Genomic DNA, 21,918 nt, shown 5'->3' on the forward strand with positions numbered 1-21,918 from the left:
GACTTGACCAGACAGCGTCATATCACTGCCTCAGGATGTATGCTTTAATTGGTTACACAACCATTTTCCGAAGTCACGATAAGACTATCTACATTACTAAATAAAGAATACGGTCTCATCTATATACCGCCCTTGTAGATATGAATAAATGAATGAACGCACGCGGCCTGTTTGTGACGTCATGTAAGCTGGCAGCTATATTAGCTGCACCTTCAAACGTACCTCCAGCACCGTCCAACATCCGTCAGTGCTGCCACCTGCTGACGGTGCTCCCTCGTCTGAACACCAGAAACAGACCAACAGTCTGCTGAGGGCGGTTTTGCAGCCCAGGGTCCAACGACGGTCGAGAACGGGAACACGTCTTCAACGTCAAACTCCACGCCCACAACGTCGGTGCTGACATGGAGCCAGAAGGAGAAAGACGTACCTCAAGTGGTAGACGGCGGAACAGAAGGAGACCAAACAGGAATCGGAGGTTCCGTCAGGGTAACGGAGATTCAAACCCGGACTTCGGGTCTGATGGTGTCCAGAACGAAAATAAGACCCCTCAAAGTGGAACGCTGAAGGTCTTTCTTGAGAAGCAAGAGGTCAAGGACAATGGGTTCAAGGAGGAGAACAAAAAGCGTGGCGTTGTGAACGGCGTTGTATCTGGCGCTGTTGCACCTGGGACGCCTCGTTCGTGTCCGGTGACCTCTTTGAGGAATTGGCTGGATGGATCGACTACAACTGACTCGCTCCACAAGAGGCAGATTCAGGTAGAGACTGTGGTTGCATTTGTTTGCTATGGTCAGATCGACTGAAAAGAGTGGATGAGTTTAGGCTTACACCTCACTTAATAATGACAAATAATAGTGAATCGATCTATTCAGTTAATCCAATTCATCGAGTTCGCTCACCCGACTCCAAAAGGCGACGCTTACTAAGAGGGGCAAAGTTTGTAGTGATGATCACGTCTTATCCTTAACGTCAAGGGTTTAGTTAGAAGTCAATACTGTAACGAATTTTACAATTTTACAGTTAGGCATTTAGTACTAGTACGATAGAAACAGCAAAGGCAGCAGCATCAACAGGATGGGGGAGGAGGGGAAGGAGGAGTAGAGTTTAGAATTAACAGATTAACAGCAGCAGCAGCAGCAGCAGCAGCAGCAGCAGTAGTAGTAGCAGTAGCAGTAGCAGTAGCAGTAGCAGTAGTAGTAGCTGCACCAGCAACGGCAGTAGTAGTTGCAGTAGCGACAGCAGCAAAAGCGATTGTTGGCTTTTTACCGGCGTTGTTGTAAACAACGGCAGTCATATTTCTAGCGGCTTTATTTTCCCTGGATTGGCAGTTGGCTGTCGAACTTCGAGGCCAGTTCTATTGCTATTTCACAGTGAGCGTATCAGCACACTCCAAAACGTTTCGAAAATCTTCTTAAGATATATTGTTGATCTCGACGATTAAAGGCTTGGGGGCTAAAGGAATCAAGCATTTTTTTTAAAAAAAACCGTCTCGGTGACTTTTCGCAACTTCTGTATTGCGTATGTCAGTTGTATCGGAGCGAATGCGATTTACATTGGAGACAAACCCGAGGTGACGCATAAACTATGTACTATGTACTATGGTACTGACAAACTAAAGGAATATTGACCTTTTCTTCAAACCCATGATCATGACCTATATATCCTCAAGAGCCTCGACTCGGAGTGATCCAGTTCCAACCGGTCTCTCTGTTATAGCCGCGGTTGTACTTATGAATATATTACCTTCTTCTCAACACCAGACCTTGGACTGCTCGAAGAAGCGATGCTTGGGGTCAGTGATGATGAACGACGGCATGAAGCACCCTCTGACTCTGAGATCAAGGGGGGATCTCATGACCAACGCCAAGGACTTCATCGACCAGTACTACGCTTCTTTGAAGAGGTACGTGATCAGAGGTGATAGCTCTTCGCTGACAAATAGCATCGTTCAGCGTTGACCTACACTGACCTAAATGGGTGGATGGGTGAGTTTAGTTTTACGCCACATTCAGCAATATGCCGCTGTATAGCGACAGTCTGTAAATAATCAAGTCTGGGCCAGACAATCCAGTGATCAACAGCATGACCTTTGATCTGCTCCATTGGGTTACGATGACATGTGACTACCAAGTCGCCGTTTGTCGCCTGTTATGATAGGCACAGGTTATTGAAGATCAATTCTAAACCGGATCTTCACGCATATATATAATGAAGACCTGCCATAATGATCTTCAGCAACTAGCTACAATAGCGAAATGTTTGTTAGAGGTTTTTGGGTGGTACCACTCATATATTAAGTTGGTAGTTGCTAAACTTGAGAGTCGAGGAAATCATTCAGCGTTATATACAGGCGCACGCCAATCCTGGAGTGAGTAAATGTACTTTTAACAGCATTTGAAGAACGTCACTCCGTCGGACACCAGAAGTATATCCATATGGGGAATCGAACCCGGGTCTTCGGCGTGACGGGCGAACGCTTTAAGCACGAGGTTACCCTATCGCCAAGCATGTCCTGGAGCGAAATCGAGCTGAAAAGGTGGCAGACACAGAAAAGCGAAACTGCTCTTCAGTTTGGATTTAAAAGGGTTCCTATATGAATTCAAAATTAACGAACATTTGGATTGCAAGTTCGTTTGAAATTTAGCATAAGAGGTATCTAAATCATGGAATAGTGTCTTCTTGAGTTTAGTTTCTCTGCTTCCCAGTCACAATCACAATCTATCAGAATTCAGATGATATGGTTAATTTTAACGAAATGTAAGCAGCAGAGGTTATGTTTTCTTTTCTGTTTCTTCATCAGTTCAGACACAGAGAATCACAAGAATAGATGGACGGAAGTTGTGGACGCTATTACTACATCCGGGACCTATGATCTGACCTTGGAGGAGCTGACCTTCGGTGTGAAGACAGCGTGGAGGAACGCGCCGCGGTGTATTGGACGAATCCAGTGGTCAAAACTCAAGGTGAGATGTCTGTGACACGAGATGTAAATATACACCAAACCACAGATCATTTACCTTTGCCTCCTAGAACAATTCAAGGTTGTCGATCGCGATTGTTACAAGGAAACCCGATAGAGTGTTTGCCAAATTTTGTGTGAGTGAGTGGGTGAGATTTTCTTGGAACCAATAATCTGCTAACGAGAATTGGAAGCATGTTACCAATGATGGGTGCCTTAGAGTTTACACACTGCGTCATGATATAAATTTATAATTGTACTTAACGCCTTTCATAATCCGGGTAAAATGCATACAAATCACGAGGAATGGGTTATGTCACAGATCGTGACTTCACACGCACACACTCAATGGTCCACTCACTCATTCGCATGTTTATTTATCGTTTATGTCTGTTGCTATGCTTGTTTATAGGTGTTTGATGCTCGTCACGTTAAAACGACGAAGGAGATGTTCGAAGCGCTTTGTACTCACATTGAATACGGCACCAACAATGGCAATATCAGGTAAAGACGTAAAAGATCTCCAGAATTACTCATCAGCGCTGTTTAGTTCTTGAGACTCAGCAGTACGTTAGTTACATGGTGACGGTCTGTAAATAATCGAGTCTGGACCAGACAATCCAGTGATCAACAGCATGAGCATAGATCTGCGCGAATGAGAATCGATGACATGTGTCAGCCAGGTCAGCGAGCCTGACCACCTGATCCCGTTAATCGCATCTCACGGCAAGCATGGGTTACTGAAGTTTAATTTTAACCCGGACCTTCACATGTCGTAGTTCTTGTGCATGATAATCAGAACCAAGGACGATTGCAGACAAACCTCTGACACCGGTACCACCAATTTCAGGTCTGCGATCACCGTATTTCCACCGCGCACTTGCGGGAGACAGGACTTCCGGGTATGGAACACTCAGCTGATTCGGTACGCTGGTTACCGTCAGTCTGACGGTAGCGTCATAGGCGACCCCGCTAATGTTGAGTTCACGGAGGTTTGTTGATATTTGGTTTTGGTTGCGGCAACATGTTTTCCTTCTGTTGTTTCACCATTGTCCGCGTGCATTAACCCAGCCATTTTGTCTTAACATGTGTTGCCTCTTCCAGGCCATTACCCTTAATTAGGTGTTGCATCACCAAGGCCACTATGCCTTACTATCCCTTGCCTCAAACTGGTATTATGGTTAACGTGCCTTGGAACACCGCTGCCATATCAATTGCCCTTGCAATTAAAACCATGTCTGACGCTGTGTCGCCATCGCCCATGCATTATGTCCTACCGTAAACTGCCTTACCCTGGCTACGTTGCCTTACAGCTTGTTGCCTTATCCTGTGTTGCCAGGTATGTGAAGCGCTGGGGTGGAGTGGCAAGGGTGGGATGTTTGATGTGCTTCCCCTGGTTCTGTCTGCGGGAGACGGCGACCCTGACCTTTATGAACTTCCACAGGAACTAGTGCTGGAAGTGGAGATCAAACATCCACAGTGTGTAGACTGATGTTGATAGAATAATACTGTGTCATAATTGGCACCAATAAATGGTTATCTCCAAGGAATATAAGCTGGCAATGTTCTAATAATAATAATAATTGTAACAGTATTCCATTACTTACACATATCTATATATGTATACGTTTTGTATTATCTTTTACTTCCTTGAGATGTTATTTTGCGCTTGTTTTAAAATCTACAGCCACTTTCTGGTGCATTTGCTGACATTAAATCGTTTCTTTCAATTTTGTTTTCTCATGCAATAACACTTTACCTAATTACTGATACTTTCAGCTCTAAATCAGTTTGTTAATATTTATTTTTATTATGTTTCGAGGAAGGATGAAAGTGAAACAGCATCAATAGGCCACTGGTATAATGACTGTTTTGATTAAAACCAGATACCCGTGGTTTGAGGGGCTTGGATTGAAGTGGTTCGCTGTTCCGGCCGTCTCGGCGATGTTGTTCGACTGTGGGGGTCTGGAATTCACGGCAGCCCCTTTCAACGGCTGGTACATGGGGACGGAAATTGGAGCCAGGGACTTCTGTGATGCAGCCAGGTACAACGTCATTGAGGTATGCCCTAGAGTGAGTGAGTGAGTGAGTGAGTAAGCCGAAATCATTTCCTATATAAGATAGAGACAACATATTTAACCAAGAATAAGACAAAATGTAATGGATGTCAACTTCTTTATTGTTGTTAAGACGTTTGTGGGCTATCCCTTGCCCCTTCGTCAAGGGAATATATTTAACCAACTGTACAGCAGAAAGACTTCATGCTTTCTACTCCGTGTCTGTTACAAGTTATTATTCATTACAATATCATATCAAGTAAGTCTGGTTGATATATTCCAATGTTCAATGCAAAAAACATGAAATACATCCTGCAAGCATTTTCTGATTCCTTTCAAATACAAAAAATAAACTGCATCATAATACAATACAGTATGTTGACTCATTACAATACACTATCATAAAATACGTCCTGCAAGTATTTTCTGACTCCTTTCAATGCAAAAAAATAAATGTGCCATCATGTGTGTATGTATGTGTGTGTGTGCACGTGTGTGTACGTTGTTCAATGCAATATATAGAGATCTGCTCTGCGAGTAATTTCTCATTTCTTTCAATACACTAACATATATTGTTCTGACGCCCTTCAGTAAATAACATACAACGCGCCCAACAGGTATTTGCTAATGTTTTTCAATACAATGACATAACACGAACCCTGAAGTTGTTGTTCTCACGGCGTTCAATAGAATGATATAAAAATGGACTGCAAGCATTTGTTTTTACTCGTTTTAATACACTAACATAAAAATGCGGAGGCATTTAATACAAAGACATAGGTATATTTCTAACACCTTTCAATGCAATAATATCCTAAATACACTTGCAAGTATATTTTCGGTCTTAACATAGCTTACCTTCTGCACGGCGTTTCACACAAAGTCATTACAGTTCCAGCGGAGGTGATTTCTCTCAAACTGTTCATGATGGATACGATATGTGTACGCTCTAAAAGTGGTTCACTGAAGCTTTACGTCTACAATATAGGTTAATCAAGCAGGGATACCTGTTTGTTCGTTTGTTTGTTCGTTTGTTTGTTTTGTTGGTTGCTTGATCTGTTGGTGTGTTGCTGGGTTGGTTTGTTGGTTGGTGTTCAACGTAACAAAAAGAATTCGGTCTTCAGCAGCCAATGCTTGTCATAAGATTCTATCACCGGGATCGGGTGTTAATTGACAAATGTCATCGTACCACAGACATCGCTGTTGATCACTTGATTGCTTGGTTCACACTCGATTATTTCGAGACTGCCGCCATGTACCTGGAGTATTGCTTAGTGCGCCCTAAACAACAAACAAACAAATTTCAGTAAGGATGAAATCTATCATTGCCACCACGTTCTTAGTATTGGGGGCCGCCATTTGTAACGGTTGAGCTGTATTTGCATAGTAACTGAAAAACAATTATGCATTATCTCCTGGGGTTTTTTTTCAAATAACAGAAAGTAGCGCTCAAGATGGGTCTGAACACTGGGGCAAACTCTTCCCTGTGGCGTGACAAAGCTCTTGTGGAGGTCAACGTTGCTGTGCTGCATAGTTTTCAGGTACATGCACAGGCCCTCGTGTCATTGCGAGGAACTCCCGACTCGAAATGCTTCGATATATTTACATATTCGAGTCGGGGGGTCATCTCAAATGTTTTGGGATATTTAATCCTTTGTTGTTTCATGTGTACCCTGCCATTTCATTCATAGTTTTCATCTCTTGAATAACGCAGCTGTTTGATAATATTTCAACATTTTCTTTAGAGCAAAATATCTTTGGAGCAAATTGGGCATGTTTTCTTTATCCCCTCCACTTACAAACTGATTATAATCGATAAAATAAATAAATCCAGTCAGCAGAATCCATGTCATCCTTCTCAACCTTTTAAATAGCCCAGTATTTCCCCTATTGTTTCAGTGCTACGTCTTGTCTGTACTGAACAGCACGAGAAACGGAACGCTGTGTTTGTCAAGTTTTGTCAAGTTTTAATTAGAAGACATAAACATGAACGCTTACTTTAATTTCATTTCATTTTTTTCCAAACTTGGGTTTCTTTTGCTGTTCAGCATTTTTTATAGAAGTCGTTTTCTGAATATACGTTAAAATCATTCTATGCATATCTCTACAGGAATAAAGACACGATATTGTCAAGTATGGCTAAAGACCACATTTCGGCTGGATGAAAAAGTAACTGTTTCTCGGGCACATTTTTTTAAAAGTGGTGAGGGCGGTAGGGTTTTTTTTATTTTTTTCAGAAATACAGCTTGGAAAGTGTTTAGCACATGTTAATGAGTTGTAGATTCAGTCACACCCGTTCTTGCAGACACTCATTCTTATAGTGGACATATGGATGATCGGGACGCGAAGTCAAAATTATTTTTTTAAATGGCAATAAAAACTTGTTACGCGCACAAATAAAAGTGACGCGCCGATGCCCGAGGAACATTTCATAATTTTTATTTAGCCTGAACTACACCTGAAATCATCCCACATTGCAAGGAGTTATTGATCTGTATCCTACATCATTTCGAAATTTCACCATGTTTCACGTCTACTCTTGTTGACAGTTAGCAGGTGCGACTATTGTTGACCACCACACAGCGTCCGAGTCCTTCATCCAGCACATGCAGAACGAACAGCGTCTTCGAGGGGGGTGCCCCGCCGACTGGGTGTGGGTGGTGCCCCCTATGAGCGGCAGTCAGACCGAGGTTTTCCACCAAGAGATGATGGTCTACAAGCTCAAGCCTTCCTATGAGTACCAGGTAGTCAATCATGTTATGTCGAGATCCATGCCTTTGGTTGTAAAGACTTGACTATTCGTGGTAAAGCTAGGACCAATCTGATTTTCTGAACAAGAGGCAGATCCTTTTATCAAATTTCATGTTTCTGTTTGTGTGACTCTGCCAAGTACAACTGTATTATGTGTGTGTGTGCGCGCGTGTGTGCAAACTATGTGTGTGTTTGTGGATGTGTGTGTGCATGTGTGTATGCGCGCGCGTGTGTGCGTGTGTTATTATATGACCTTTTCTGGTATATGCGTTTACACCTTAATGTGTGTTTCATGTTGTCAAATGCAACAACCTATGTTTGTGTGCGTCATGTGTGCGTGTGTATGTGCATGTGTGTGCGTGTGTGTGTGCGTGTGTGCATGCGTGTGTGTGTCCTTGTTTAGGTCCATCTCTCCAGTCCACTACACTATACCCTGTTTCAGGAGGATGCATGGAAGGTTCATGTCTGGAAGAACAAGGAGTTGGAACAAAGGTACTTGCAGACTACCAGGAAGAGGTGAGTGTGTGCCAGACTGAAGTTTATATGTCACTCTCAGCAGACTTGTGCAAACTCCAGAACAAAGGTCACGCCACAGATACCACCTGTTACAATCCAGTGATTATGTGAATCGATCTACTCAACTTGGATACGATGACACGTGTCAACCAAGTCAGCAAGCCTGACCACTCGATCTCGCAAGGCACCTCCTATCACAAGTGTGGGTTGCTGATGATCAGTTCTAACCCAAATGTCTAGGGTAGCTTTGCTGTGGACGTTTATAAATATGATGGAACCCATAAGCATGGGGACCCATTAATTTTCGGAGATTGGGTGGATTTTCGATTGAGTTAAGCAAATATTTCTATGAATGATTTAGAACTCAAATATTGTATTTCACGAATACATAGAAAGAATTTCATTTCATTTTTTGGAAAGTATTTTTCAGTAAACAACATAGCTTCTAGAGTATTTCGTTTCACCGCGATGAGGAAAGAAAGTCAAATGGATGTAGTTTAGCGAAACAAACATGCATGTCTTTGGGTATGATGCTGGAACTTAGGATTCTACGTTCTCTTAACACAAGGCATGGAACAAGTCTATTTAGTGTTTGAAAGGATGACCACTTTAATTTGTTCACAGACTGATCAAAGCTCAGGCCAAGGCTGTGGCCAGTCATATCAACTGTGTCATCTTGTACGCCACGGAGACAGGCAGATCAGAGCGTTTCGCCAAACGGTTGTGCCAGACATTCAAGCGAGCCTTTACCACCAGGGTAAGATTGTAGTGTCAGTGCGCCAGACAGTTATGAGAGACATTCAAGCGAGCCTTTACCACCAGGGTAAGATTGTAGTGTCAGTGCGCCAGACATTTATGAGAGACATTCAAGCGAGCCTTTACCACCAGGGTAAGATTGTAGTATTGGGGCAGCAGACATGTCAGGCATTCAAATAAGTGTTTGCAACCAAGAGAAGATAATAGCCGTCCCTCGGTTACCTTTCCAACAGGTCGTGTGCATGGAGGACATCGACGTCGCTGAGTTGCAGCAGCACGACCTCATCCTCGTAGTAACCAGCACCTTCGGCAACGGCGACGGTCCGGAGAATGGCGAGGTGGGGATTTAAGGTTTTCCCTTATTCTTCTTTCGGAGAGGAAATATATCTACAAGATTCTATTTCATATGTGTATATTATCTTAAGTGGTTCATATGAAAGTTGAAGTCTATGTATATCCACCCCTATGCTAAATACGTTTTCAAACATCAATACAACGTTCTCAAAATATGATTGTTTTCAACAATGCACATCTTTTTACTACATAGTGAGTAGAGTGAGTGAGTAAATTTAGTTCAACACTTCCCTCCCCACTCAGGGATTTACCAGCTGTATAACGGCGGTGTTTCAATAATGGAGTTTGGACAAGACAATTCAGTGATCAACAGCATGAGCATCGATCTACGCAGTTGGGGTACGATGACATGTACTGACCAAGTCAGAGAGCTTGACCACCCGATTCCATTAGTCACCTCTTACGACAAGCATGGGTTACTGAAGATCATTTCTTATGTGGAGCCTCAGGGGTAGAATACAGAATTCACACGAATGATTAAAGGACTATGTATTTCATAATAATCTCCCTCATCTATTTTCCAGCCCTTCTTTACCGAATATCTATGTTATTATAGGTTCTCGCAAAGAGCCTTGACAAGCTGCGGCACTCCGAAAACGGGAATACGTAAGTATTAATTCAAGCTCAACTTAAATGGGTTCCCTTTAAATGTAAATTGCAGAAGGAAATAAATGTGTAAATTGCTATTTAAGAGGAGTCATAGAAATTTTGAATACATTGACTCGCCTTGATATGTATTTGTGACCACATGTCCATTGTAAGGTGATATATGGTGGTATTATGATAATTAGATAGTGATTCATGAGCAGGATTCTCATAATACAATGTAAATCGTACAATCAACACTGTTTTCAGCAGATATTTCTTGTGGGCATGAGAAAGGTTTTGCTATATTTATGATCATAAATAACAATTTTAACGTTTTATGCCCAAAACAACAAATAATAAATACTTTCTATTAATCATTCATTTTCCGCTTAATGTGAGCTTGCCTAAGGAGGAATGGATCGCAGAATTTTCTAAAGAGCCCCAATTTCTTGTCAAGAGTTGGAACACACATGTAAGCCATTATCTATAGTCTTAGTTCGAATCATCGATTTTCCCCGATTATGATGATTTGTTTATAAGCATCCATATATCAGCACAAACACACGTGAAGGCAAATCAATGTTTCCAAAATGTCACAGTATACTACTTATATACTGTTCAAAGTCGAGCCAAATCCAGCTCACTCACTCACTCTACCCACAGCAGCACAGGCACGGTGAATTCAAACACCAACAACGCTCCAATGACGTCTTCAAAACCGCTGCAAAACATAAGGTACTCTCTGAATAATCTTTTCTTTTAATTCCCTGGTTCCGCTGAAACAAATCAAACCTTGTTGTAAATGCCACGACATGGACGGCTCGGCAAAGACGTGTGACTATGTGTCATCGTACGCAGATAGCTTGAAGTTTTCAGTGTGATTCATCTTGCCACGGGATGATGTCATGTTAATACAACCCCCATAATGTTGCTCGAGTTTTGTTCATTGCATCGTGAACAACAATAATTCAACTCATTTACCCTGAAACCCCGCCGACATTTAGCTGGATTATTGCGGAGAGCGAAGTTAAACAACAAACAAATACCTATTATTACACGGTCATCCGACGCCACCAGATTCCTGTCTTGTTTGAATACCTACACGATAAAATTAAAGTAATTTGACCTAAAATTTATATAATAGATACGGAGTGTTTGGACTGGGGTCGAGGGCCTACCCCCATTTTTGCGCTTTCGGTCACTTCCTGGACTCGCTGCTGGGTGACCTGGGAGGTCAGAAGATCCTGGAGACCGGAGAAGGGGACGAACTGAGTGGACAGGAGCAATCCTTCAAGACCTGGGCCCACAGAGCCTTTAAGGTGAGAATATGATTTGAAAATACGTGGAGCTGGCCAGAACACTTGATAGTCTTTATTTGAATTATAACAATAATTTAGCACATGACATGTCTTAGAAAAAGTACTATCCTCAAAACCTTTTCTCTGGCCCGAAAGGTTGGCCATAACAAGAGTATATTTGGTTGACTTCTTTTAGAGATGTCAGTGCATAGATTATCCTCGATATCTCCAGGGTATATGTTTCGATAAATCTCCACTTTACCATGGACGCATGAAATCCTCGAGCCGAGCCGTGAATGCATCCTGGGTATATTTATCGGAACATACACCCTGGAGATATCGAGGATGCTCGCAGATATGGTGCGTCGACAGGGAACTAGCTCAGAAATTTACGGACACGAAGACGAAGACAAAGATATAGTTAAGTTCAAACCTCTTTATTTTGCTATACAATACATAATATACAAGCATGAATATAAAAGACGAGCGGAATTCCTGCTCAACTCCTGGACGTTTTCCTTCGAGCGGCATGATCCTGTGTGTGATCGTCCAAACGCAGAAAGTCGGAATACTAGACTACTTGACAATATAGATGTGCTTATAAATGTCAAATCTAATAATAAATGAAAGTGCCAGATAGGTACAGGCTTGTTGACAAGACTCTGCACGCTGCGGTAGCGAAAAGGAATAAGAATGTAGATTAGAGGATTAAAAGAAACTATAATCAATTAATTAATTATGGCTTGTCTTCATAGTTTTTAATGTTTAGAAATATCTAGACGATGTCAGTGGCTGTTCTGAAATAGACTAAAGGAAAACGTTTTCAGACGCTGACTCATATAAATGGCTGAAAGTTTAGCACCATGTCGAGTGGCCAATTTCAACTGATAGAAAACTAACACAATGCCATGTTTCCAGTGTTACACTTCATTTCGTTGTAGAGGCAAACGCGCACAGGAATGAGAACTTACAATTTTGCGACGTTGCCTTTGTCTTTTACATCCGGTGCTTCTGGTTTAAGTTTGTTTTCGGCATACAAACGTCAGATAATGGTCGGGATTGTGAAGCCTCTAGTCAGACTGGCATAATAGAGGATTCAACTAGTGCGACCACCATGGGGTGATTGTCAAAACGCTCGGCTCCAAGAGAACCATCGAATGGAAGCGTATGTACATCATTTACGCAGATGATGATTTGTGATAGCATTGGTCATTATAGGCATCGCATCAGAGTAATAGGTCAATAGGTCAAGCACTGGCACAGTACCATCACCACACATAGTCCGTCTGTTGGAAGGAATGTTAATGTTCTCTTTATACATCTACAGGCGTCCCTGGCGGTGTTCACTGTGGACGGTGATATGGACGTAACAAACCTCACGGGGGACCTGTCCAGCAGCGACGATACCTGGACGCCCGACAAGTTCTGTATAGAAGAACTTCCTGACGGGCAGGAGGGGGACTTGTGTACAGGTAAACCTTGCGATTCCGGAGACCTCACTTGTTTTCAAGAACGGTCAAATCTCCATAATTCCTGTCTGCAATATGTGAACTCACTACCTCACTCACTATAAATCCCGATTGTACATACGCAAAACAGTCCAATTTTGATGGCCCAGTGACAGTCATCATCATCGTCATCATCATCATCGTCGTCGCAATCATCATCATCGTCATCATCGTCGTCGTCGTCGTCATCATCATCATCGTCATCATCATCATCGTCTTCGTCGTCGTCGTCGTCGTCATCATTATCATCATAGTGGTTCTTCGTTACTGGATTGTCTGGTCTAGACTCGATTATTTTCAGGCGACCGCCATAGATGGAATATAGCTGAGTGAAGCGTAACACTAAACTCACCATTATTCTGGTTCTAGTTTTAGGGCGGCTTCACCAGAAGACAGTAGCGCCGTGTACGGTGCTGGAGAGGAGGCAGTTGCAGTCCACCACGTCGCCGTATGTAAAAACACAAAACTTCATTCATTGCAGCTTTGACTCGTAGAAGTAGAAGGGGTAGAATAAGCCTTCAGCAACTCATGTTTGCCATAAAAGGTGACTATGCTTGTCGTGCGAGGCAACTAATGGGATCGGATGGTCAGGCTGTCTGACTTGGTTGACACATGTCATCGGTTCCCAATCGCGCAGATCGAGGCTCATGCTGTTGATCACTGGATTGTCTGGTCCAGACTCGATTATTTACAGACCGCCGCCATTTAGCTGGAATATTGCTGAGTGCGGCGTAAAACTGGACTCACTCAGTCACTCATGGTCGCTTTTATCTTAGCTAGTCTCACAGTGACACCTCTATAGTCCGGCCTCTCCGCATTCCGTTCTGTCTGAGAGACCGTCTAAATAAACACTCACAGTCATAAACATTATTCCATCCAAGATTGTAATCGAGTACTGTATTCAAACTATTAACTTTGGAATACCACCGTTCGGATTTTTGAGGTGTCATTGCATTTGGTTGTTTAAATGAGACGAAAATACACTTCTTTCGGCCGAGTTACCAGATGTTAAAAATAGAAGTAATGTTAGCGACGCTTTTAGACTTCCTGGTGTTTAAATTTGAAACGTTGAAAATTCTTAATATTGGCTATAGGGTGCCTCTGAGTACTGTTTAATTCCTAAACGACAAGGTCATGGTATGTTGCATTTCCAGGTTTGCTTGCCTTTAAAGTGTAAAAATGCTACGTGTATTCACAAATTGCTAAGGATCAGATCATGGATTCAACAGAAATATTTTGTGTGGAGCATACCATTATTTATCTAGTTTCAAATGGATAGAATTTCAAATTTTAATCTACGTTTAAAGTTGTAAATTTTTGTATTCCTCAGCAAAGTGCGAGTAGTATAGATAATAACTAGGTGACGTGTGAGGTAATTCCACAACGCTGTTACGTCACGCTTTTCTTGAAGTCTTTTAGTTTCTGTCTAGAAACAAAAAACAGTTTTGGGGTCCCCTACGTCGTCTAAGCCCAGTGTCCATGTATGTTTTAAAAACCTCAGAGTGGTTTTGTTGAGGTCCCATTCTGTTTACAAAATGTATTCAAAGTTCATAATAAAGGGGACATGTTGTATTTTAGGAACCGTTCATAACATATATTAAGGTTGACTGATGATGACTTTAAGTATATACCCGTCTCTAATCCCTGACTCTACATTATGTGATGAAAATGGCGGATGAGGAAAGACTTTAACCCCACATTTTTTTCGTCTAGACGCCAAACTATCCTGGTCCGGATCGGGACAAAATCAGCCACTTCCATGCAGTATAAGCCAGGAGATCATCTCGCCATATTTCCCTCAAATTCACCGGAACTAGTGGAAGCCATCTTGTCTCGCCTACAGGACGCGCCACCTGCCGGACAGATTATGCGGATAAAGATGAAGGACGAAACTGTGGAAGGTACGCCACAGTATTTATATTTGAGACTGTAGGTTATAATCTGGTTTAAGTTAATGTATTTTTCTATGATGTTAGTTAATCGTGATTAAAATGTTCAAAAATCAATCAAATCCCAGACAATCCTACTTATTGCCACTCTCTTGTCCATAATTCCAAGTGATCAGCAAAGCAAAAGTAAGTAAAGTGCCGAATAGTTACAAGTGTCCGCATTGAAGGGGGCGGGGGTAGCCTAATGGTTAAAGCTGAAAACCCGAATTCGATTCCCCATATGGGTACAATGTGTGAAGCCCGTTTCTTGTGTCCTCCGTCGCTGATATTGTGCTAACTCACTCACTCTTCAGGGAAGTGCATGGTCTGGGATAAGCTGCCGTCGTGCTCTCTGAGAACAGCATTCACCCAGTACCTGGATGTAACCACGCCCCCGACTCAAGACTTCTTGAAGCTGTTGTCCACCTTGACCGACAGGAACAGGGACAAGGACAAGCTGGAGCTGTTGATCACTGTGAGTCTCCATTGTCAAGACATACTTGTGGTGGTGTAGCTCGAGTGATGTTGTCGTAGCTGTAAACAATGTAGCTCTTTATGGATAAAATGATGTACACATATTTCCGAAATATTATGGTGCACATTGTTAAATAAAATTAGTTTTCATTAGACCCAACAGCTATTAAAGGAGCAATCAAGTATACCACAGGAATATTCTATTCTGTTGAAGGACAATGCTCTAGGATCAGTAACAGAAGCTGAAACGAACAGATTTAATTACACTAAATTTGATAGAGTCACAAGAAACGCTTTCATGCATAGTGAATGTTCAGGTTATGTTGTATTTTTTACAATTAAGAAAAGCGACGTTTTGATGACCATAGACGGTGCTAAATCATTATTGTTGGGAATATCATGGCGTAAATCACTACTCTAGAGAGATCACTATCTGCTTTAAGGACACACACGTTTACGAGGAATGGAGAAATACGAACGCACCGACTCTCTTGGAAGTGATGAAGGAATTCCCTTCCCTCCGGGTACCCGCCTCACTGCTGGTCACACAGCTGCCCCTCTTGAAACAGCGCTACTACAGCATCAGTTCGTCTCATGACGCCAACCCCGGCGAGGTCCATGCCACTGTAGCCGTACTAAACTACACGACTCAAGGTCAGTCCAATAGCAGTGATATATGATAAACTGTTCTAATGCTAGCAGTCCCGAATGGCTGAAATACTCATGATGCGGCTAAAAACAATAATTACTCATACAGATGTATCATGTCAAAATCCAAAGTGTCCGTGCAAATGACGAACTCTAATTGAAATTCAAATCAGGTAAATATAAGTATTCATTTTTTGTTATGACTATATTAATTTTTTCTTTATCTATATCACTAAATAATATGAATTAAGACGTCATACCTGATATCCGATTTTGGAATTCATCTTGGATTTTATGCTGAATTAAGCATTTTAATATTTAATCTGATATAGATATTATATGCTAATATTTTAATACAGATTTTTAATTCATGTTGAATCCAAACTCTTTCGACTCTGGGATCTGATGAATTACATGAACTGTCCTGTTATATAAATGTCATGATCACTTTAAAATAACATCATCTAACGTACTCTCTGTTTGACTGACAAATTTCATAGAAAGGGTACGAAACAGACACGAATAACAGAACATTAGATTCTTACTTCGCGCAGGGAATTAGCGTTCGGTATTAAAAGAGGTAAATTTCTTATTATAAATTATTCGTTTATCTGCAGGTGGTGTAAATCATGAGGGTGTGTGTTCCGGGTGGTTGAACAGACTCGAGATCGGAGAGGTCATCCCAGGTGCCATCAGAGCGTGAGTGTTGATTGTACCCACTGACCAAAGTTAGGCAACTGTCGTTCTTATTCATGATTATTTAATTTGCACGTGTACTTTTGAAAAACAGCAAAGTAATGTTGACAATTTCTATCCCATTATAATAATGAACTGTGGGTGTTAGGCGAATGTTTCGTATGGATATCAATTTGCATGCCATCTCATCTGGGATCATTGCGCCACTTTACCAAGAACGTTCCATAAACGTGAACGCTTACTTTTACGAAATTTCATTTTTTTCGTGTTTGTTTTGCTGTTTAAGTATACTTGGGAATGCCACACTTAAGTCGAACTGTTCAGTCTGTAAGTCTTGGTCTAGAATCTATGCCAAGACCATTGGCAGAGGCTAGGCTTACCAAGACCACTTGCAGAGCTGAGATTTGGCTCACCAACACAAAACGTGTCCAGACCTTCAAAAGATCTATCAAACCTTTATAAACGCAAATTATGTTAGTGTCTGGCAAGTGTATATCAAGACTTCAGCGATCCGGTTAATTCATTGTGGTGGCTGTTTTGTATTTAATACACAGCATATCTCGGGATGGGTGCTTTAGGGATTCGAATAAGGTCGTTCTGCGCAGCAAGTTGGGACTCAAGACTTTGGAGTTAATCATTGCTTCCATCGATTTAATGGTGACACGAGTTAAAGGTGTCCCGTCTTGCCTTGATAGTAATGCCCTTTAACGTACATAGATTTCATGATCGTTGGGTAGAATTCAGGCGTCGAATGTTATGGTTATGATCTATTATGATCCATTATGATCCATTATGATCCATTCGTGGGTTTGATATTCACGTATTGCATCATTTTGGCGTTCCCCAGCTTAAAATAAAATGCCAAATTGCTTAAATCTTATTCAAAACGATGTTAAACTAGACCATACCAACCTCTGTTGTCCATGCCCCCGCTAACTGAATTACAGTCAAATCCCGATGCGACGAATGCCGGCGTCTCGAATATTACTCATAACTCGAAGTGCCTGTCGGTCCCGCCTGTAACAGTGTTACGCGAGGACGAGGGCCAAAAATAAACCACTGAACAGCATAAGTTTAATTGAGACACTGAATGCGATGTGCACAAGGTGACGCGGTTCGCGAGAAACACGTGCGAGTCAGGCACATGCGGGTAGGGACCGGTCCGGTTCGCATGGCCAAGTGTATCTGTAGACTGTGTGCCAGACACTTACAGCGACCATTCCCTGTTATAGTTATCATCATTTGATTTGAATTCGTTACATAAATACACGTAATGACTCGAGGAGGAAAGTTGGTCCCATGAGATTCAAAACAACAGCAGTCTTGTTTTCATAAGCCGAAGTCAGTCAATGAGAAGTTAACTGGTGGATGTAGCTAACTGATCCAGTTAACAAACCAGCTCCGCTCACACTTTTGCACCATTGAAGGTTGAGTTCATCTTTTCTCTACCCTAATGGGCATACCTGTCTCGAATACATCGATAAGTCGAAGTTATCACTTGGTCCCAAGCCATTCGACTCATCCTTTCCAACACCTCATAGGTGTCTTACATGTTAGCAATATTTATTCCAGTAAAGACAAAGCACGTATGTATGATTGTATACCATTACATCATCTATGTCTGTGACAGTGCACCCAACTTCCGTCTCCCGGAGGACAAGACGTTGCCGGTGATGATGGTGGGGCCGGGGACAGGTATCGCCCCCTTCAGGAGCTTCTGGCAGCAACGGCAGTTTGACATGGACAGAGGGCTTACACCTAGCAGTGAGTCACCTTTGTTATTTTTCGTATAAGAAAGCGTACACATGGAAAGATATGGTATAGTCCTTGAACATAAGGTCTTTAATCTAGTCGAATCCATTACTTTCTCGGGGATCTAGTTGGTATGAGGTTTTATTACCCTTAAGATAAATTTGTCGAATTCTGATTGATTGATAACCAAAGCATACGAAATCAGCGAATCTTGGGTGCCATGATATTGTATTCCCTGTGTGTTCATAGCTGAACTTGTATGTTCTTCAGATGGCACTCGGCGAGGCTGGGGTGACATGAGGCTGTATTTCGGGTGCCGGGCATCCAGCCAGGATCACATCTATGACTCGGAGCTGGCGGCCATGAAGAAACAGAGGGTGTTGAACGACTACTACGTGGCCTTGTCCCGTGAACCAGGCAGGCCGAAGGTAGGAAGTGAAGGCCGCCATGACATCCTGTGTCAGACTACATTTTCACCAAACTGGTTTCGTTACTACCACGCTTGCTCAGGGCTTACCCTATTTATAATTATGTCATTGCGTGGTTTTGTCAGGAGAGGGTGTCTTAAGAATAAACAACATATCATCAGTAGCTGACCACACGATGCTTCAAGTTAATGTATGTGTTGCATGTGTGCCGTCGGGACATGGTTGAATCTGCTCGTCCGTTAACAGCGAATGATCGTCTATATAAAGCAAAGTCTAAGGGAGATAACTCGTATTGCCTACATGGCCAAGTCACCGCCAGTTTAAAGGCATCCTTTCAATCAGCCAGTTTTCAGTGCTGAATTTCATGTTGAGTCTGAAAGTGCGTCATAGTAATTTGCATCTTGAGTTTTGATTTGTGCATTAAACCTAGAAGCTAATAACAATTGAATTCAGTCTCCTCTCTCCTGGCCAGTCACTTGTTGCATCTCCTCCTCAGATGTACGTTCAGGACATGCTTCAGCAGCACGCCAAGGACGTCTACAACACCATGGTTAAAGCTGGCGGACACATCTACGTCTGCGGAGACGTGGAAATGGCCGACAACGTCAAGCAGACGCTGGAAAGGATTCTGAGTGAACATGGAAAACTGACGCGGGAAGCAGCCAGAGAATATGTTCGTCAGCTGAGGGTATGCATGCTGAAGAGCAAAAGAAACACAACTGTTATTGTCAAACATAAATACGGAAGTTTACCTTTATGAGATTTCATTTTTTCGTAACTTGCGTTTCTGTGCTGTTCAGAATATATATGTCTGGAAGCAGCCAAAGACCATGTTCGCATACAGGAAGTAACGAGTTTGTCACCTGAGGATGACCATAAGCCTGGGACCATCCATTCGCTTTTAACCTGTATAACGCACACTCGATGAAACGACCTTAGCGGTATGTGCGTGCTTGATAATGTAATCGTGCTGCAGTGATACATAGAGTATTCTGACCTTATGTCAATAAAAACATTTTTGTTTGCTTTTCCACCAGACAGGGTACCAACAACTACAATCAAAATCCTGTAATGCAACCCATCGCGACTCGAACCTATAAACCAGGGGCCCGTTTCATAAAGCTCTCGTAAGCTTAAGATCTCGTAAATTTCCTCGTAGCTTCCCTACCTCCTCCTCGTATACTGTAACATAAGAAGGTGCCAATGTTACGGGAAAAGATTAAGGCCTACGAGAGCTATGTGAAACGGGCCCCTGCCCTCACAGGCGCCCCATCCACAACACAACGGATGGTGTCCGTGAAGACAGAACAGAGACAAATGATTCATTCAACTACATGATTATGAAAGAAAACATTCCGATGTTTTCCTTGTTACAGATTGACAACAGGTACCACGAGGACATTTTCGGCGTAAGCCAGAAGAGGGTAGAAGTGAACGAAATCACACGTGACCAGGCAAAGCAGACTGGGAAAGAGGAGACAGCGACCTTCAAACAGAGCAAGTCGTTTGGAGGCAATGGAAAGGCAACCCCTTTCCAAAGACCGGTTTGTTACTTTCATTGATCAGATTATAGCGCGTCATCTTAATACATCACAACACAGTTCTCTTTTTACAAGTAATACTTTCTGTAAGGAAAAACAGAAACGACAGAAATTTAGCCAGAAAACCTCATTTCAGCATTATGAAACAATAAATATATGAGGAATTGACAAGGATTTATTAACCATGGATTTAATCAGGAGAACATATGGGACAACAACTGTAACAACTTTGTCTTCCATTTTGAAAGCGTACTCGTTTGGATTATGTAAAAATATCCTACATATTTTAAGATATAAAGTAAAATATATATTAACGAACTTACGTGATTCAAGCTTACACTTACACAACATCATCCTTTACAAGTATTTTCTAAAATATTTGTTCGTTAAAAAATGCCCCGACGCATGAGTACGTAGATGTTATTTCTGATTCTTCCTTTTGTCTGAACCGGAAGTGCCCATTCGTGTTTTTTAGAACCGGAAGAAGATGTCTGGCCGAAACCGGAAGTTCCGGAACAGAATTTCTTCGTGAAACCTTTCGTCAACCGAGAGCTGATGCCAACTAGGGTTGAGCTCTCGAATACTTTAAAGTGACGATGTAGTTATCAACATCTCTGGACCTCTTGGTCCTCTCAATATATATATAAGGCTGACGGGATGCTATCACCTTCTGTTGGATATATACACATGCATGCTGTGAGCAACGTTAACTGCTGGAAGACCATTATAACCAGTTTCAGAATATATCCTACGTCAGTAAAGCTTGTGATTCCTGATACCATTTGCCCAGGTACAGGCTGTATTATCAGCATATCGTGCATCTCGAAGAATGGGCATGAGAACAAATGACGAGAGTGAAAACGTGACCATTAAATTATTTATTTTTTGTGGCCAGTTTTAATCAATGAACACTTGAAATCTTTACTAAAATGTTTAAACTGGTGAATTTTTATTACGTTTTTTGTTTTTGGACAAGTGGATTGTATGTTTTATGTTGTTGTGTTTCTTACTGTTGAACACTTGAACAATTTTATTCATTCAGGTAGATTTATATCCGATCATGGTAATGATCTATGGCAAAGCACGCAAATCCAGGCTCAGCCAGTTATCTCGAGAGTACAATGGGTAACACACTTTTACTTCAGATCATAAAGTCATCTTTAACATGAAATACTCACGCAGAAGGAAATATTGAGAGCCTACCATTCTCCGTGGGTTCGAAGTCCGAATTAAAAAATGTAATGAATATATTGTAAAACCGAGACTATTTGTTATGCTGATACACCTAGAATATCTAATATGACCATAACGAACCATGGTATACATGAACGACCTTGAATACTCCTTACTTGAATAAACTACCAAGTGCTTCTCGAAATATTGTTTGATCTTTTACGCGTTGTCTTTTGTGTACATCTGCGGTGACATGAATGTCCTTGAAGATTAATCGCACTTCGATAGGGGCGGTGAGCTAACCTAGTGGTTAAAGTGTTCGCTAGTCGCGCCGAAGGTCGGGTTCGATTCCCACCTGGGTTCAATGTTGTGAAGCCCGTTTCTAGTGTGATACGCCCGTGATTGTACTGGAATATTGCCAAATGCAACGTAAAACTCGCTCACTTTTCAACTTCTTGGGATAGTAAACGACTTGGAAATGAGAGTCGTTGTGA

The 21,918-nt window shown here is 41.9% G+C and overlaps 1 protein-coding gene across 2 annotated transcripts; it reads left to right on the forward strand.

Annotated features, from left to right (window-relative positions):
* Nucleotides 1-226: 226 nt before the first annotated feature.
* On the forward strand, nt 227-21,629 carry LOC137261582 (nitric oxide synthase, inducible-like). Of its 2 annotated transcripts, none has more exons than XM_067799356.1 (26): nt 227-755; nt 1,758-1,900; nt 2,798-2,960; nt 3,369-3,460; nt 3,807-3,948; nt 4,296-4,435; nt 4,843-5,017; nt 6,453-6,554; nt 7,563-7,757; nt 8,207-8,280; nt 8,905-9,037; nt 9,270-9,374; nt 9,947-9,996; nt 10,642-10,713; nt 11,123-11,297; nt 12,604-12,748; nt 13,154-13,232; nt 14,498-14,685; nt 15,027-15,187; nt 15,630-15,840; nt 16,452-16,533; nt 18,161-18,294; nt 18,553-18,710; nt 19,207-19,398; nt 20,087-20,254; nt 20,727-21,629. In XM_067799356.1, exons 1-26 carry the CDS (start codon nt 402-404, stop codon nt 20,781-20,783), a joined length of 3,690 nt encoding a protein of 1,229 aa, XP_067655457.1. In that variant the 5' UTR covers nt 227-401; the 3' UTR covers nt 20,784-21,629. The 2 variants fall into 2 exon arrangements, with proteins under 2 accessions (XP_067655457.1, XP_067655458.1); XM_067799357.1 differs by having other exon boundaries at nt 10,645-10,713.
* Nucleotides 21,630-21,918: the final 289 nt, after the last annotated feature.

Source organism: Haliotis asinina, chromosome 14 (genome assembly GCF_037392515.1).
Source record: "Haliotis asinina isolate JCU_RB_2024 chromosome 14, JCU_Hal_asi_v2, whole genome shotgun sequence".
Lineage (NCBI taxonomy): Eukaryota > Metazoa > Mollusca > Gastropoda > Lepetellida > Haliotidae > Haliotis > Haliotis asinina.

What these genes read in the sequence shown, in the direction of transcription:
- LOC137261582 (XM_067799356.1), top strand. Translation starts at nt 402, where the DNA reads ATGGAGCCAGAAGGAGAAAGACGTACCTCAAGTGGTAGACGGCGGAAC. An exon ending in CCAGGTACAACGTCATTGAG is followed by an intron (nt 5,018 to 6,452) that starts GTATGCCCTAGA and finishes TTCAAATAACAG; the next exon opens with AAAGTAGCGCTCAAGATGGG. An exon ending in CACTCCGAAAACGGGAATAC is followed by an intron (nt 9,997 to 10,641) that starts GTAAGTATTAAT and finishes CTCTACCCACAG; the next exon opens with CAGCACAGGCACGGTGAATT.